This window comes from Hemiscyllium ocellatum, chromosome 7, assembly GCF_020745735.1.
Source record: "Hemiscyllium ocellatum isolate sHemOce1 chromosome 7, sHemOce1.pat.X.cur, whole genome shotgun sequence".
NCBI lineage: Eukaryota > Metazoa > Chordata > Chondrichthyes > Orectolobiformes > Hemiscylliidae > Hemiscyllium > Hemiscyllium ocellatum.
The window spans coordinates 61,296,597-61,315,310 of record NC_083407.1 but is presented as its reverse complement, the minus strand read 5'-3'; the positions used below and the strand labels follow the sequence as shown (position 1 = coordinate 61,315,310).

The 18,714-nt window shown below is 40.8% G+C and overlaps 1 protein-coding gene across 5 annotated transcripts in view; it reads right to left on the bottom strand.

The window, feature by feature from the left end:
• Positions 1–18,714, bottom strand: part of kalrna (kalirin RhoGEF kinase a) — a 744,968-nt gene that overhangs the window by 85,012 nt on the left and 641,242 nt on the right. For 4 of the 5 annotated variants that reach the window (XM_060827251.1, XM_060827252.1, XM_060827253.1 and 1 more), the window contains one exon: positions 4,908–5,035. In XM_060827251.1, coding sequence (XP_060683234.1) covers positions 4,908–5,035 — 128 coding nt within the window. Of the gene's footprint in view, positions 1–4,907; positions 5,036–10,559; positions 10,653–18,714 lie in introns of all 5 variants that reach the window. The other variant, XM_060827256.1, reaches the window with a different exon arrangement.

Genomic DNA, 18,714 nt, shown 5'->3' with positions numbered 1-18,714 from the left:
CTTAACAGAAGCAGCTATATAAATAAGGTGATTACAAGAGTAGCTCTGGGGTTTGGAATTCTGTGAATTTTTTTATTCATTCATGGGATGTGGTTGTTTCTGGCTGGCCAGCATTTATTGCCCGTCCCTAGTTTCCCTTGAGAAGGTGATGGTGAAGTGCTTTCTTGAACTGTTGCAGTTCACCTGTTGTAGGTTGACTCATAATGTACTCAAGAAGGGAATTCTTGGATTTGACATGTAACAATGAAGGAAAAGTAATAAATTTCCAAGTCAGGATGGGAAGCGGCTTTAGATTTGTGCTTGGAAGATGATGGACAGGCTTTAGAGAGTCAGGCGGTGAGTTACATTCTGCAATATTCCTAGCCTCTGACTTGCTTTTGTAGCCCTGTGTTTCTGGTCAATGGTAACCTCCAGGATGTTAATATCGAGAATTCAATGACATAGCACCAGGTATGTAACTCACTCCTGACTTCACAAAAGTGACCACCACCTAGGGGTACAAGTTAGCTACATGATGGAACATTTCCCCTTGACTGGATTATGCAGCTTCAACAACAATGAAGAAACTCCACACCATCCAGGACAAAGCAGCCCACTTAAGTGGCACTCCATCTATCTATGAGGGAATCATTCATTCCCTTTAAAATATTTATTAATAATTATTAAAACTATTAGAAGACAGGGATTATACCTCTGACACCCATGGAATCCTGAGCTAGATTCTTCATTCTCCACTCAAGTTTGTATGACATCAACAGCTTAATACAGTTTCCAACATTAATCTTTTTGTTATGATCCCAGCAGATGGTACTAGTGGACAAATCAAATCCTAAAATGAAATCTGGTTTGACAGATCATTTTTTTTAGTGCATTAGCTATTGTGGTGGTTACTCACTGAGACATATTCAAACGTGATTGTACATTCTCCTTAACAACAGAACAAATGTTTATTACACATACAATAAGTAAACTAAACCAAGGTATCGATAGATATAACAATGATCTTAACACAGAGACAAACAATGTTTCAACCTGTTTTCTAACACCACTCATTTCAGAGATTCAAGTCCAAAGAAACTATACCCCTATCACTATTCTTAAGGATTCTACTTCAATGACTTGTGGCAATTTCTTTGTTGTGGACTGTGAAATAATTCAATTAATTCTTTCTAAAGCTGCCAATATGAACTTTTCACAAATTAGATTCTCAACTTTCTTGGTTCAAGTGTTATGGACTTGAACCCCCTCAAAATGTATTAAGAAGATAGCTTGGACTCTAACAATTTCTTATCTTAAAGGTAAGTATAAGGCACTGCTTTCCAGATGCAATTTGGTTGGTCAAATTACTCAACTTTAAGCAAAATATACTTTATTTTTACACTACAATGAACACACAGACAAAATAAAAATAAAATAATTGACTTAACTGAACTCTATCAAAATGCTTAGCAGAATAATATATATATTTACTACTACTAATTATCTGCTCCAAAATATAAACAATATAGTAATATAGTAATATATAAACACACCCTTGGCAAAGGCCAATTCAGTAAAATCGACTGTCTCTCATGCAATTCCAGCAGCTGGAAGAGAACCCCAGCTTTTAGCTGCAACAGAGAGAGGAATAAGAACTTTCACATCCAGCTTCAAGATCTCAGCAACTGCAGAAAGCTAAAACTAAAAATCCTGTTTCTGTGGGAGCTTGACTTTACCCATTCAAGCTGCTTCTATTGTTCCAAGTTTAAGAAAAAACCCACAAGCTGTTTACTTCATTGGCTTTGAGCAGATCACTTGGTATCTCTGTCTCAACCTTTCTCCATTAAAAACAAAAAAAAATACCTATTAAAGCCATAGTCTTGTCACACTAATGAGCTTCAAATTTTCATTTAAACTCTTCTGGTTTGGAAGTTCTAAAATTAAACCCTTCTGCTGAAATGAATTGTTCCCTGAACTGCCTTGAATCCTTTTTCTAGAAGATAATCTAAACATGCTCCTAAGTGCAATGCTGGTCTCTTCTGAACTGAGTTTAAAGAACTTACTCAATTCTCAATTCTTCCAAACTGAAAATAAAGGCAATGATCTTATGCAATAACTCTACCTTTCATAAATGCAACAGTATAACCATCTTCTGATTAACACCACAGGAATGCACAGTCAGCTTCTCTCTGACAAAATGTTGGATTTAAATCATTGTTATAGAAGAACTTTGACATTTATAAAAAAGAAAACCCCATACAGAAGTACCCAAGACCCACATGAATCTATTTTGATAACCAAATTCCAGAAGTTATATTAATATATATAAATTATACACCTTTCATCACACATTTAGAACCATTATCTTAAACAAAAATACAGGGCATTGGGCAATCCTCTGCCTCCTCAGGCACATTAGGCACCTTTCAATGATTCCCTTTCACGTTCTACATTGGAACATTCAGGTTGTTATTTCTGATATTTTACAGAACATAACCCCCAGTATTACCAAACTTTTTGGGAGTTTGGATTCCTAGCAGTATCATAGTTTGATAAGTAATTAAAGCATGAAGTAAAATATTCTTCAGGAAGGGCTTATGCCTGAAACGTCAATTCTCCTGTTCCTTTGATGCTGTCTGACTTGCTGCGCATTTCCAGCAACACATTTTTAAGCTAGTAATCTTGAGGTCCTAATCTAGTGAATCCAATAATCTAGGAAAACCTCAGGGGCACAGATCTATATCCCATCAGGATAACTGGAGGAATTTAAATTCATTGAATATAAACTAACATTGAAAACTAGTCTTAGTAAGGGTGACCATGACAACTTCTATTGATTATTGTAAAAATCACTAATACACTTAGGGAAGGAAATCCATTGTCTGTGTCTGGTCTGGCCTACATGTGATTACAGACTGACAGCAATGTGTTGACTCTTCACAGTCCTCTGAAGTGGCCTTACCAAGTGACATCCACTTCCTGTGAAAGAATATAAATTAAGTGTTCAATGAAGTATTGTGGGACACGACGATGATTGCCTCCAAATGTAGAGTGACAGGTTTTAGCTTCTCAGAAGGATATCTTCAAGTTATTGACTTGAAAATTCAAAATCAGTAATCCATTTCAACACACAATTATTGATTATTGGAACCTCCAAGATTGCACAGAGCAGGGGTGCAAGGTTTAAGAATACAAGAAAGAGGAATAGGGGTAAACCTGACTGTCCCTCAAACCTGTTCTACCATTCAATACAACCACAGCTTCAATTCTACTTTCTCACGCACATCCTGTATCCTTTGACCTCCTGGTAAATCAAACATCTATCCATCTCAGCCTTGAATGCAATCAATGGTGAGTATTTACAACTATCTGAGGTACAGAATTCCAAAGGTTCACAACTCTGTGATTGAAGAAATGTTTATACATCTGAACTCGAAATGATTATTCCATCATCATCAATCTTCAATAATAACAAACTCCCAGAGCAATGTGGATCTGGTCCAGGTAATCAAAGATTGGTAAGTGTTAAGGATTGCATGCTGCATTGCCTAGTAGCCTGTGATTCTGCCACAATTACATGTTTTGATGCATTTGAATCTGACTCTGATCTAAGCATTACTTCTATGTTATTCCCAACTACTAATCAAGAAGTGAAGCATGTTCCCAGATCCCTTGTTTTAGCAGTTTTTTTTGTCAAGAGATTATCACTGTGTTGCAGTTTTTTTTAAAAACATAATTAAATGGACATTGGAAGTCAGCAAATTTATATATTTCCCAAATCCTTTTGAGGATTTTAAGATCTTGTCTACGATGGGGAGATCAAATTGTGAGCACTCTGTGGAATACCTCTGTTCAATCTATGTTTTGATGCAATTTTAATGCTCCATCTTGTTCCTAATCTCAACATTTTATTTTCATTGGCTTGCTGCTGCACTCCAAGGAAGCTCAATACAAGTTCACTGAACAGCACCTCATCTATTGACTGGTCACTTTACATCTTTTTGGACTGAACATCTAATTGTGTGCAATGCCACTTCTGCATCAATTTCTAATTATGCAATAATTATATCGTGCATGCTAATTAAAATTAATTTTAAACTGGGTTATATTACTGAAGTACTAGTTTAGAATCAGTTATCTATGATCAAAAGGTAGCATTTGAATTCTATTAACCCTTGTGAACCTGAAACCCAAGTTTGAGCTAAAAGTAGAAATAAACATCTGATAACACAGCTTGCAAATAGAAAATACTTCAAATGCATGAAGCTGTCAAATCAGTGAGACTTTATCTCAGCTGTTATAACTAATCTAGATGGTAATGCAATTACTGTTTCTGAGTCACATGCTGATCATCCGATCTATGACATTCTGCAACTAGCTCAATGTTCAATGAATAGGAATACTGTATACAACATGTTTAATCGTCCTTAGCAGCTAACCTAAAATGGTACATAAAACTGCAATGATTCCATTTTAGATTAGATACTTAGTGTGGAAACAGGCCCTTCGGCCCAACTAGTCCACACCGAAGCGCAACCCACCCATACCTTTACATTTACCCCTGACCTAACACTACGGGCAATTTAGCATGGCCAATTCACCTGACCCGCACATCTTTGGACTGTGGGAAGAAACCGGAGCACCCGGAGGAAACCCACGCAGACACGGGGAGAACGTGCAAACTCCACACAGTCAGTCGCCTGAGTCGGGAATTGAACCCGGGTCTCAGGCGCTGTGAGACAGCAGTGCTAACCACTGTGTCACCGTGCTGCCCACGGTGATTACTTAATCTAGACTTCCAACTTCTATTTAGATATGAAAACATGTACTGAAAGATTTTGAGGCAAAGCAATATATATTTGAATATACTGATTGTAATCAGTTTTTATGTTAGATTTCACTGTAATGTTAAAGAAAAAAAAGCTTACGCTCTGCCTTTGAGTGCTTTGGCTCGCTTTTCTTCATCAAGATCTCCAGGTAACATTGAAGAATTCATTGACTCAGGACTAAGGGGATCTTTCAAATTACTTCGAAAGGAGCAGCCTGGTTCCAGAGTCTAGAAAATAATTATTGATTTATTAATTTTTTTAATACAAAGTAAGCAAAAATTCCATACATTGATGCTGCATATCCTGCAAACATATAACAGGCCAATCTTCATTACATGATTCCATTGACGCTTTCAGACCTATTCCCACTGAAGTGTTCATTTCCACTCATTTCTAAAAGGTTGTTGGGGTAATAAAAGTTTAGGACTGGCACAAGACACAAATCATAAGGCCATTATCAGAACCCTTTCGTCATCATCATTGCTAACCAGATCACTTTTTAAAATTATTTTAGCTTAAATAGAGCTTTTTCTAACAAGGTGGCTGAAAGAAAGAATGAAAAATATTACTTATTTGCAAACAGGACACACCATTACTATGTAGCTGCAATACAAGCCTTCCTTTATAATGTTGGAATTAAAATAAGTACAGTCTTTTAATGCTGCCACAGGCTTTAACCTCACAAACAACAGCCAAAATGAATTTCTGAATGTCAGCATTGTGATTAATTAAATGTTTTTTGATGCCTTAGATTAATCTAAATCAACATTATATAGACCAGAAGTAAGAATATAAATTATATGTGCAGTTTGAAAATTGTGCTGCTAAACCAAATGATTTATCAGGATCCATGGGGTTTAGAAATACCCCCATGGCCTGAATCCTACACTGAGTTCCAAATTACACAAAATAAGTTCAGAAAATCTCCTTAACAGCACAATTCAATGTCTGTCCAATTTGTAGTCTGTAGAATTGGTAATAAGTCTGCCTTGTCAGTTATAACAGTTATAGCAAGTAACTGCCAAATGTCCATTTCTCAATTAGGGAAAGAAACGTCCAAGCATGAAAATGTTTCCGAGGTACTTTTCATCATGTTAAATGATCTATGGAAAGCTAAAGGTGGCACATTGCACCAGAAGTCTAATTCCAACTTTCATATTACACACACAGTTACAAACACCTGAATCCACAATATCATTTCTGGCATTGTGGAGAGGACTTACACAGCAGCTTGTACATAGATAACATAGGACAAGTTGCATCAATGAAATAATAGATAATGAAACAACTAATTACCCATCCTAATGTTGCCAAGATTATAATATTTTTGGTTGGATTTCTGGGATGAAAATGCTGACAAAACATCAGTTAATATGCTTATACTTTTGAAAACATGTTTAGGTACTAACACTATAGCATAGTTTTCAAAAACTTGAAAATTTAGTTTGTGCTTGATATGTATGAATTTATTTTTTTTCTCTTATGCTTGTATTATTTATAGTCAATGAAGTAACCAATTGGTAGAAAAAGATGAGGTTTATCTATGATTTCCTGACAATGAAGTCACGAAAATTGCAGACAGAATCTCCAAAACCAATACAGTCCTTCAGCAAAGGAATTCTGAGTAACATTTGTGCTACCCAGACAGTACTAACATGTCAGGCTGCTTAGATCAAGATGGATTTATTTGCATTTTGACATTGTGCACCTTTTGAATTTTATGTCATGCGTATAGGTTTAAGGAATGTGCAACTGTGGCAGCAAAGGAATTTAAACCACAGCTTCATATTTCAAAATCTCTCCATTTATCATCACAATGCTTGACAAAGCTTATGGAATTTATTGCTCTCAATACACTGCAGGAAAATTACAATGAAACCAACACTTTTTCATGCTGTTTCAAGATATGCTTTGTATGCTAATCTTTTTTTCATCAACTGAAAATGTACCTGTTACCAGTTCTACAATCTATTATTCTGTAGCTCAAAACAGTCACGACAGATAAAGGCAAAATTTGAAAAAGAAGAGCTGATTTCAGTTCAAGTGGATTGGGGCAGACAATTTATTTACCCTGCTGTCAAGTAACAACAATGTACCTGCAATGGAAGAAATGTTGGACTTTTTGTACTTTAAAGTTGAAAGCTACCTCTGTAACTTTCATTACACTGCGGTTCCAAAACCATTTCCTAAAATTCATTCACACGATGTTGGCTATGCTGGCTGAGTCAGCATTTATTACTCATCCCTAATTTGCCTTGAGAAGGTGGTAGTGAGTTGGACCGCTGCAGTATATATGGTGTAGAGACACACAGAGTCCTATCAGGAAGGAGTTCCAAGTTTTTGACCCCACAACAGCGAAGAAATGACAATATATATCCATGCCAGGATGGTGTGTGGCTTCAAGGGAACTTGCAGGTGGTGGTTTTCGCATATATCTGCTGTCCTTGTCCTACTCGGTGGGATTGGTTATGAGTTCAGAAGGTTCTGCCAAAAGAAGCTTTAGTGAATTGTTTCAATGCACCTTCCAGCTGATACTTATGCTGCCACTGTACATCAGCAGTGAATGTTACTAAAGTAGTTAGATGTGGTACCAATCAAGCAGGTTGCTTTGTCTCTGATGGGTGTCAAGCTTCTTGAATGTTGTCAGATTTGGAGTCTCCAAGCAAGTGGGAGTATTCTATCATACTTCTGACATTCCTTGTAAATGGACAACTGTTAGTGAGTCAGGGGTTGAGTTATTTGCTGCAGAATTCTTAGCCACTGACTTGCTCTTGTAGCCACTGTATTTATATAGCCAGCCCTGTTCTGTTTCTGATCAATAGTAAACCCCATAATGTTGAAAATGGGGGATTCAATAACAGTGACACCACTGAATGTCAAGGTGCAATGGTTGGATTGTCTCTTGCTGGAAATGGTCATTGCCTCACAGCAACAGGGTCCCAGATTCAATTCCAGCCTTGGGCTACTGTCTGCATGGAGTTTGCATATTCTCTCTGTGTCTGTGTGGGTTTCCTCCAGTTTCCTCCCACAGTCCAAAGATGTGCAGGTCCGGTTAACTGGCCATGGCAAATTGCCCATAGTGTTAGGTGCATTAGTCAGAGGAAAATGGGTCTGGATAGGTTACTTTTCGGAGGGTCGATGTGGACTGGTTGGGCTTCCACACTGTAGGGAAGTTAATCTAATCTAAATGTTACTTGCCAATTCTCGGCCCAAGCCTGGTATTGTTGCATTTTGGACAGGGACCACATCAGTGAACAGTACTGAATATTGTGCAATCATCAGCTAACATTCCCATTTCTAACAATATGATGGAAGCAACGCCATTGATGAAGTAGCTGAAGATGTTTGGACCCAGGACACTACCCTGAGGGATTCCTGCACAGATGTCCTAGGACTGAGTTGACTGACCTCCAACAACCACAACTATGTTCTTCTGTGCTGAGTTTGACTCCAACCAGCAGAGAGTTCTCCTTGATACTCATTTCTTCCTGTTTCGTGAAGGCACCTTGAGCCACACTCAGTAAATTGTGCTTTTATGTCAAGGTAAATCACTTTTACTTGCTCTCTTGAGTTCAGTTCTTTTGTAAACGATCAACCTAAGGCTACAATGAGGTCAGGAACTGAATGGACCTGGCAGAACCGGAACTGAGCATCAGTAAACAGATGATAAAATCAAAGAACTGCAGATGCTGGAAGTCAGAAACATAAACAGAGTGCGCTGGAAAAACTCAGCAGGTCTGGCTGCATCTGTGAACAGAAAGACAGAGTTAACACGGGAAAGAATCATATTTATGCTGATGACGGGTGGTGGTAATTACATGAAGACAGTGCCCAGTGAGAGACATAGAGAGAGAGGAAAAAAAGGGATAGGCAAACAAAGAGATTGCTGATAAGCTGAGAGATAAATGTCTGGTAGGGTGCTTAGAAGAAGTGTAAATGGTTGAAAATGGGTTGGCTGTGCTGGGCACAATCTAAACAAGATAAACCTAAGGGTGTGGGGATAATGTTATTAACAATGCATTCACATTCTGAAATTGTTAAACTCAATGTTGGATCCTGAAACCTGTAAGGTATTTAGATGGAAGATGAGGTGATGTTCCTTCAGATTATATTCAACCTCACTGGAACACTATGAGACAGTATTATTGGCCAGGGAACAAATAATGTGCTTAAGTGGCAGGTAACTGGAAGCTCGTCGACATTTTAATGGACAAAGCATAGGTGTTCAGCAAAGCAGACACCCAGTCTGTGTTTTGCCTCCCCATTGTAGAGGAACCCCATTGTGAACAACAGCTACAGTAGACTAGATTGAATGAAGTGCAGATAAATCACTGTTTCACGTGGAAGTTGTGTGTCTGGGTCCCCAGACCCAGAGGAGAGGGGAGTTAATGTGCAAATTTTAAAACTTCTGCATTTGCATTGGAAGGTGCCATGGGGCTTTGGGGGGGTGGTGGGGGGGAGTTGGTGGTGGTGGTGGTGGTGTTGGGAGTTGAGGAGGAGTGGACCAGGATGTCCTGCAGGGAATTGCCCCTGCGAAAGGCTGACAAGGGAGGGGAGTGGAATATGTGTCTGCTGACAGCATCCTGCTGGAGGTGGCAGAAATGGCAGCTAATGATCATTTAGATGCAAAAGGTGGAGGTGAAAAGTGAGGTCGAGAAGGACTTTGTCATTGTTGTGAGAGGGAAAGGCAACTGATGAGGGCAGAGCGCAAGGAATGGGTTAGACACAGCTGAGATGCAATCTGTTTCTGGTGCCTTAATTAATGCTGGGTAGTCTGTTCTGTTTCATTCATGTTTGATGCAACTGAATGGCTTGATAAGCTGTTTTAGTGCCAACCAAATTGTGGTTGATGAGGAGTCATACATAGGCCGGAACCAGGTGAGAATAACAGATTTTCCTCCCTAAAGGGAAAACTTTAGTTACCCAGGTGTTTTTTTTAAAATTATAATTAACAATTCATAGCTAATATTAAACTAGTTTCTTTTTAACTTCCAGATCTGTTAATTGAATACAAGCTTCAGCACCCCGCCAGGGTGGGATTCAAAACCATGTCCCTACTGCATTAGCCTAGCACTCTGAATTACTAGTCCAGTGACAAAGCCACTGCTTTCCTGTATCTGCTGATAACCGGTAGCATCCCTCAGCATAACTGTGGTCCAGAAACCAACTGAACGTAATCAACTGAAACTCAGTCCTTCGGCAGAAGCACTGTCATTCATGAGCAATGTATTGTCACAAATCACTTCATGGTAATTGCATTGTTGAGACACATTGAAGAAAACAACGCACTTAAATTATTGTCCTTTGTGATCTCAGCATGCTTGACGGAGTTACACAGCTAGTGACACACTTAATTGAAGTTTAGGCATTGGTGTAGAGAACCCATCAGGTAATCTGTACAGTGCACGGGCCAACAAACTGCAACAAGACAATTAGGAAGAAAATACGTTTGATTTATACAGGCAGCATGGCAAGTGCTTTCCAGGACATAAGGACAATTCCCTGCTCCTCTTCAAACAGTGCAATGGGATATTTCATGTCCATTTGAGTGGGTAAACATAGTCTAGGTTAATGCCAACCAAAAGATGGAGTCTTAACAATGTTGAACTGAAGCATCAACCATGGATCATGGGCTTCTCCTGGCCTGCAGTGTGAACTTGTGATTATCTATCACTTTTTAAAACTGGAACTGGAGAAGTACTTGAAAGATGCACTATAATTCTACTTTTTTTCTAGAAACTCTAAACTTACCAGTTTACTTTTAACCAGTTTTTCGATTGCACTGACAAGGTCCGCAGCACTGGGAATTTCAGAAGCACTCTGACGGGCAGTATGCAAAGAGGACTGCAGGATTAGAAACGAGGGGAGCATTACCAAGGTGAGAGCAGGAAAAGGAAAAGGAAAATAACAAGCCATTAGTAATGCCACAGGGAGGAAAAAGGGTAAAGTAGGGTATACATTAAAGGTAAAAATAGCATTAGGGTGACAGCAAAGCATTGTTACAAGCCTCAACATTGTCTGACAGAACTCAAATAAAGCAATCCAGCAACAAGTGGACTAGGTCTTTACATAATGGGGCAGATCTTCAAATGACTGCTGGCATATAGAACTGGTGTCCAATATGGCGGCACTTAGTTTACTGCCAATTTTATACCCTTGAAAATTTATACCGGTACACCAGACACAGCTTGTAAGAAACTTGCACAATATCTTTGTTGGTTTTTCTGGCTTGTTACTATTAAAGTGCTCATATTTTGAACTGATTAGACACTTGGACATTCAACCTCCATATCACAGCAGATTATCATGTACTCAGCAATTTAGTCTTTTCAGAAATGCTGACTCATGATAACAGGACCTTTGTACTTAATGTCTTTGTTTTATGATTTTCTATGTTTTTCCTCTACACCAATTAGAATAATGAGTGGATTTTAACAGTGGTACCCTACCCCATTCCTGTGACTGTGTGGTGACTGACCCTACTCCTGATACTGTGTGGAAACTTATCCCATTCCTGTGACTGTTCAGTAAATTACCCCATATCTGTGGCTGTAGGAGAAAGCGAGTACTGCAGATGCTGGAAAAGACAGTCAAGAGTGTGGTGGAAGAGCACAGCAGGTCAGGCAGCATCTGAGGAGTAGGAGAATTGACGTTTCTGGCATAAGCTCTTCATCAGGAATGAGGCTTGTGAGTCGAGAAGCTGAGAGATAATTGGTGGGGGTGGGGCTGGAGTGAAGGTAGCTGGGAATGTGATAGTTGGATGAAGGTGGGGGGAAGGTGATAGGTCAGACAGGAGGGTGGAGCGGATAGATGGGAAGGAAGATGAACAGGTCAAGGGTGCAGTGCTGACTTGGAGGCTTGGGACTGGAATAAGTTGGGGAAGGGGAAATGAGGAAACTGGTGAAAACTATATTAATCTCATGTGGTTCCAGGGTTCCAAGATGGAAGATGAGGTGTTGGTCCTCCAGGCGTCAGGTGGTTAGGGTTTGGCAATAGAGGAATCCCAGGGCCTGCATATACTTGGTGGAATGGGAGGGGGAGTTAAAGGGTTCAGCCACAAGGTGGTGGGATTGGTTGGTGTGGGTGTTCCAGAGATGCTCTCTGAAACAATTCGCAAGTTGGAGTCCTATTTCCCCAATGTAGAGGAGACCACATCGGTGCAAAGGATACAGTAGATGACTTGTGTGGAAGTACAGGTAAATTTCTGTTGGATGTGGAAGGATTCTTTGGGCCCTTGGACTGAGGTGTGGAGGGAGATGCGGGTATAGGTTTTGCACTTCTTGCGGTGGCAGGGGAAGGAGCCGGGTGTGGTAAGTGGGCTTGTTGGGCAGGGGGAAGGAGCATGGATCTGACAAGGGAGTTGTGGAGGGAATGGTCTCTCTGAAACACAGATGGGGTGGGGTCCTTTTGTAGGTGGTGGAAGTGGTGGAGGATGATGCGATGTATCTGGAGGTTGGTGGGGTGGAAGGTGAGGACAGAGTGGCCAAAGGGCCCCCTCACCTGTGTCTAAAGCCCAAAGGAACGCCTATCTGTGACTGTGTGGTAACCTACCCCATTCCTGCGACTATGCAGTAACTTCCCCATTACAATGAATGTTTGTCGACCTGCCCCATTGCCTGTCATTATGTTGTTAGATATAAGTCCAAGATATGTATTGATGTTCAGGAAAATTCATGTTGATATTGTGCCAGCTCAGCAATCTCCACAGTTCTACTATAAACTTTCTCTGATCATGAGAATCCTAACAATGATGCAATCCTTAAGAAGAGTCGCAATGAGTTTTAAATGTGATCCGATATAAATCATTCAATATACACAACCTGAAATATGGACTGATTAAGATATCCAAAAATCTTCAAAATTATAAAATGAAACAGTGTTAAAAAAGACCTAGAGATATGTCGTGTTGGCAACTTGGTAGAAGGTTTATTTTGCTGAGCAGAAGATATTTATACAGTCAAAAGGGTTGACCATGGGAAACCATGACATTGATGTATATTTGGAAACTGAATATTTGTTCAAATCCAACAGGCTTTCCGAATTGCACCTCAAACTGGATGAAGACTCATACGAAAGAAGGAATTAAGAGCAGAGTTAACATTGCTAAATCTCAATCTAAGGCTGTCACCTGATAGCTCAAGGATCAAGGGAATTACAGGCCATTAGTGATCAAGGATAAATCCAGGGGCTTAAATAAATGCAGTTTCAAGCCAATCAGCAAAAGGAACCACTTAATTACCAGAAAGACATTGCGAGAGTTCAAGATTTGAACTCGTCAAAGTGAATGGACGACATGCTCTCCTGTTATATTGCTTAAGGATGGCATTTGGTGTAAATGACACAAGGAGTGATACAAATCTTGTCAGAATAGTATTGGATTACTTGCTCTCAATTCTGTTAGTCAGCTTATTGGCATCATTATGCCAAACTCCAGATGCAGATTTGGAATGGACACATATAACCATATGGGCATAAGATGTGGGAGCAGAAGTAGGCCATTCAGCCCATCAGGTCTACCTCACTGTTCAGTTAGATCATGATGGACATAGCAGGGGGCTACATTTTGATGGCCCCATAATGATGTGGTTAGAGACAGCTAAAAAAGTGATGATTCTGTCAGGGTGGTACCTTGATATATTTATGCCTTTGAGGAACACCCGCTTGAGCACCCTAGGATGCAGGTCGACTGTCCTTTCCACAAAGATGAACAACCCCCACTCACCAAACAAGGTGCTCAAGATTCCAGCTCAATCAGGTGACTCCCAATGATAGGCAACAGGGCTATAGGAGCCCAGGCTCCAATAATGGGGGCCTGGGGATGAAAGGCCAAATCAGCCTGTTCGGAAGGGTTTTCCTCATCCCAATATCCCTACTTGCTCCAGGAGTTTGCAGCGCAGTCATTCTGTGTCAACAGCTGACAACACCCCCACACTGAGGTGCTTGTATTGGCATCCAATCTGCCCATGAGTATAACCCATGTCTCCAGAGTTATGATTGGGCTGGCAGGATCAAATGACCATTTCCATCCTTAAAAGTTCAGTGAAGATGGCCATTTAGGCATTGTGTACCTGGTAATTGTGCCACTCATCTCACTGCTGACAAGTATGGAAGCAGGAACCCCATTTGATGCTGAGAACATTTTCCTGTAGTCCATGGAGAAATTCAGCCCTATGAGTGAAAGGATAAATGTGCCTGCAGGTGAAGCTTAAACACCAAGCTGGCAACCAAAGTATAATTATGTTTTACACACTTTGAGAAAGCTGAAGAAGAATTTAAACCAACCGCCAGCATTTGTCAAAACAGCTTCAGCACTGGGCAAAGAGACAATAACCAAAAATGAAATTAAAAGGAGATGAAGATTCGGGGCCAGGTTTGCAGGCAGCCCACAGCTGAGCTGCTGTTGATAGCTCCTGAAATGTGAATGGTGCTGCAGGTGATAGTGGAGAGAAGGTGGCCTTATTTTCTGTTCAGAGATACTGCTACCAAAAGTCAGCATTGCAACATGCCTAGAAAGAGCATGATGTTGACCTGAGGGTAAAACTCTTGAAACTGGGGAGAGGTTTGCTAGTGCTCTTTGGGGGGTTTAAACTAACTCTGCAGGGGCATAGGAACCTAGACTATAGCTTTAGGGTGCAGGACCTGGAGTGTAGGGAGGTTAGGAACATGGCATCAATCTCGAAGGAGGGTGCCTGTAAACATGAAGGTGGCTTGAAGTGTGTATACTTCAATGCGAGAAGTATACGAAATAAGGTAGGTGAACTTGCAGCGTGGGTTGGTACCTGGGATTTCGATGTTGTGGCTCTTACAGAGACATGGGTAGAACAGGGACAGGATTGGTTGTTGCAGGTTCCAGGCTTTAAATGTTTTAGTAGGGTCAGAGGTGGAGGTAAAAGAGGGGGAGGTGTGGCATTGCTTGTCAAAAATAGTATTACAGCGGTGGAAAGGACGATGGATGAAGACTCGTCATCTGAGGTAGTTTGGGCTGAGCTTAGAAATAGGAAAGGTGAAGTTACCCTGTTAGGAGTTTTCTACAGGCCTCCTAATAGTCCTAGAGACGTAGAAGAAAGGATTGCGAGAATGATTCAGGAGAAGAGTGAAAGTAATAGGATGGTTGTTATGGGGGACTTTAACTTTCCAGATATTGACTCGGAAAGCTATAGCTCGAGTACGTTAGATTGGTCGGTGTTTGTCCACAATATGTAGACAGGCCAACAAGAGGTGAGGCCATACTGGATTTGGTTCTGGGTAACGAACCAGGCCAGGTGTTAGATTTGGAGGTAGGTGAGCACTTTGGGGACAGTGACCACAATTCGGTGACTTTTACTCTAGTGATGGAGAGGAATAAGTGTGCACTGCAGGGCAAGAGTTATAGCTGGGGGCAGGGAAATTATGATGTGATGAGGCATGACTTAGAATGCGTGGCTTGGAAAAGTAGGCTTCAGGGGAAGGGTGCAATCGATATGTGGAGCTTGTTCAAGGAGCAACTATTGAGTGTCCTTGATAAGTATGTACCTGTCAGGCAGGGAGGAAAGGGTCATGTGAGGGAGCCGTGGTTTAATAAGGAATTGGAATTTCTTGTTAAAGGGAAGAGGGCAGCCTATGTAAAGATGAGGCGTGAAGGTTCAATTGGGGCGATTGAGAGTTATAAGGTAGCCAGGAAGGATCTAAAGAGAGAGTTAAGAGCAGCAAGGAGGGGACATGAGAAGTCCTTGGTTGGTAGGATTAGGGAAAACCCAAAGGCTTTCTATAGGTATGTCAGGAATAAAAGAATGACTAGGGTAGGGATAGGTCCCGTCAAGGATAGTAGTGGGAAGTTGCATGTGGAGGCTGAAGAGATTGGGGAGACACTGAATGAATACTTTTCATCAGTATTCACTCAGGAACAGGACATTGTTGCCGATGTGAATATTGAGTCACAATTAATTAGAATGGATGGTTTTGAGGTATGTAGGGAAGAGGTGTTGGAAATTCTGGAAAGGGTGAAAATAGATAAGTCCCCTGGGCCTGATGGCATTTATCCTAGGATTCTCTGGGAAGCAAGGGAGGAGATTGCAGAGCCATTGGCCTTGATTTTTATGTCCTCGTTGTCTACAGGAATAGTGCCAGAAGACTAGAGGATAGCAAATGTGGTTCCCTTGTTCAAGAAGGGGAGTAGGGATAACCCTAGTAACTATAGGCCGGTGAGTCTCACTTCTGTTGTGGGCAAAGTCTTAGAGAGAATTGTAAGGGATAGGATTTATGAACATCTGGAATAATGTGATCAAGGATAGTCAGCATGGCTTTGTGAAGGGCAGGTCGTGCCTCAAAAGCATTATCGAATTCTTTGAGAAGGTGACTAAGGAGGTGGATGAGGGTAAAGTGGTAGATGTGGTGTATATGGATTTCAGTAAGGCGTTTGATAAGGTTCCCCATGGTAGGCTACTGCAAAAAATACGGAGGTATGGCATTGAGGGTGAGTTGGAGGTTTGGATTAGGAATTGGCTGGCTGGAAGAAGACAGAGGGTAGTAGTTGATGGTAAAGGTTCATCTTGGAGTGCAGTTAGCAGTGGTGTTCCGCAAGGATCTGTTTTGGGACCATTGCTGTTTGTCATTTTTATAAATGACCTGGAGGAGGGGCTAGAAGGTTGGGTGAGCAAGTTTGCGAATGATACAAAAGTTGGTGGAGTTGTTGACAGTGAGGAAGGATGTGACAGGTTACAGCGGGATATAGATAAGCTGCAGAGCTGGGCAGAAAGGTGGTAAATGGAGTTCAGTGTAGGTAAGTGTGAAGTGATTCACTTTGGTAAGAGTAACAAGAAGATGGGGTACTGGGCTAATGGTCGGATACTTGGTAGTGTGGATGAGCAGAGGGATCTTGGTGTCCATGTACACAGATCTCTGAAAGTTGCCACCCAGGTAAATAGTGCTGTGAAGAAGGCATATGGCGTACTGGCTTTTATTGGTAGAGGAATTGAGTTCCGGAGTCCTGAGGTCATGTTGCAGTTGTATAAGACTCTGGTGCAGTCGCATCTGGAGTATTGTGTGCAGTTTTGGTCGCCATACTATAGGAAGGATGTGGAGGCACTGGAACAGGTGCAGAGGAGGTTTACCTGGATGTTGCCTGGTATGGTAGGAAGATCGTATGAGGAAAGGCTGAGGCACTTGGAGTTGTTTTCATTGGAGAAAAGAAGGTTTAGGGGTGACTTGATAGAAGTGTACAAGATGATTAGGGATTTAGATAGAGTTGACCATGAGAACCTTTTTTCATGTATGGAGTCAGCTATTACGAGGGGGCATAGCTTTAAATTAAGGGGAGGTAGGTATAGGACAGATGTTAGGGGTAGATTCTTTACTCAGCGAGTCGTGAGTTCATGGAATGCCCTGCCAGTAGCAGTGGTGGACTCTCCCACTTTATGGGCATTTAAACGGGCATTGGATAGACATATGGAGGATAGTGGGTTAGTGTAGGTTAGGTGGGCTTGGATCGGCGCAACATCGAGGGCCAAAGGGCTTGTACTGCACTGTATTTTTCTATGTTCTATGTTCTATGCCAAGGGTAGTCAGCATGACACATTGCAGTTGGAGATATCCTGGTTGTAGATGGTACATTTTCTGCACTTTGATCATTCCCATGTGGGCTCCAGAGTCTGCAGATGTCATTGGTGGTATCTTGACAGATGTAACAAAGAGGGCACTCAGCTCTTGCTCATTTTTCTTTGCCTTCTTTCATACCATGCCATTGAAAACTTGACATACAAAGTCACTGACGTTATAATGAGTCAGGCATTGCAACTATCCTAATATTCCAATCAAGTCTACAGTCCTTGATTCCTTTGGGAATGGGAGTCTGCATGTGCAGAATCATCTGCTGAAGAAAGGATTGGTCACAGTTGCCCACAGATCTGAGTAGAAATGAAATATCTCAATATACAATGCAGTCTACACACATCACTCTAGAGATCTGATTTTCCTTTATTCTAAGGAAAATGTGTACAGTATTGATGACAGGGCAAAAGAAAGCTAATTAGAACAATTCATATGAATATTCATGAGAACCTAATTGATAGGTGAAGAAATATGATCAAAAATGCTCCAGGAACAGCCTAAAATATTTAATTTTACATTGCTCTCTCTTTTAAGTGAACTTCCACCAGACGTTTCAGTCCCCATCAGCACTCTTCAATTCAGGATGATAGGACATCCTACATGTTTAACTGCATGAATGAAATTTGTGCAGTCCCTCTAGTTTCAATATTTAAATGAAATGTTTACATATTTTGAATGAGAGGTACAACCACCTTTAACTACCATCCATAATTATGCAAAGTCCTGTCCACGGCTATTTCTAAGGAGGAATCGGGAGTAAAATCAGTTTAATTTGGAAGGGGAAACAAGCTGTAGACTTCTCAAACTAAATTCAGTAAGTGATCTTAGAGGGAAGCTCTCTCACAGGCACCAGCCAGACTTTCTACAATAAGTGCACCAAAGATCTGGATAAACTTTCAAAGACAGATGGGAATGTTCACATTGGTGGGTCTGATCTACCACTGGTACATCACAGGAATTTGAGACAAAATCTAGTTAACATATAAACAAAATTAATGCTGCATTACGGGGTGGAGTGGAAGCAATTCCAAGGGATTTCCCATGGGAGTTATTGTCAGATTCAGACCTTTGGAAAATGTGTGTGAAACAGAAAGTGGATTGCAAATCATATAATATTTTAGGAATAATCTGATCAAATGAAACTAAAACTCACCATGGGACCTGGGAGTTTACACATTGCATAAAACAACATACAACAAAGAAAACACAGCCAACATAGAAAAATCAACAACATGTAAAAAGCCAATTTGAGGTTGATAACTACTGAAGGGTCAGGCTGCAATGGAATTGAAGCTTCTGTTGGAAAATGTTCATGTCAATA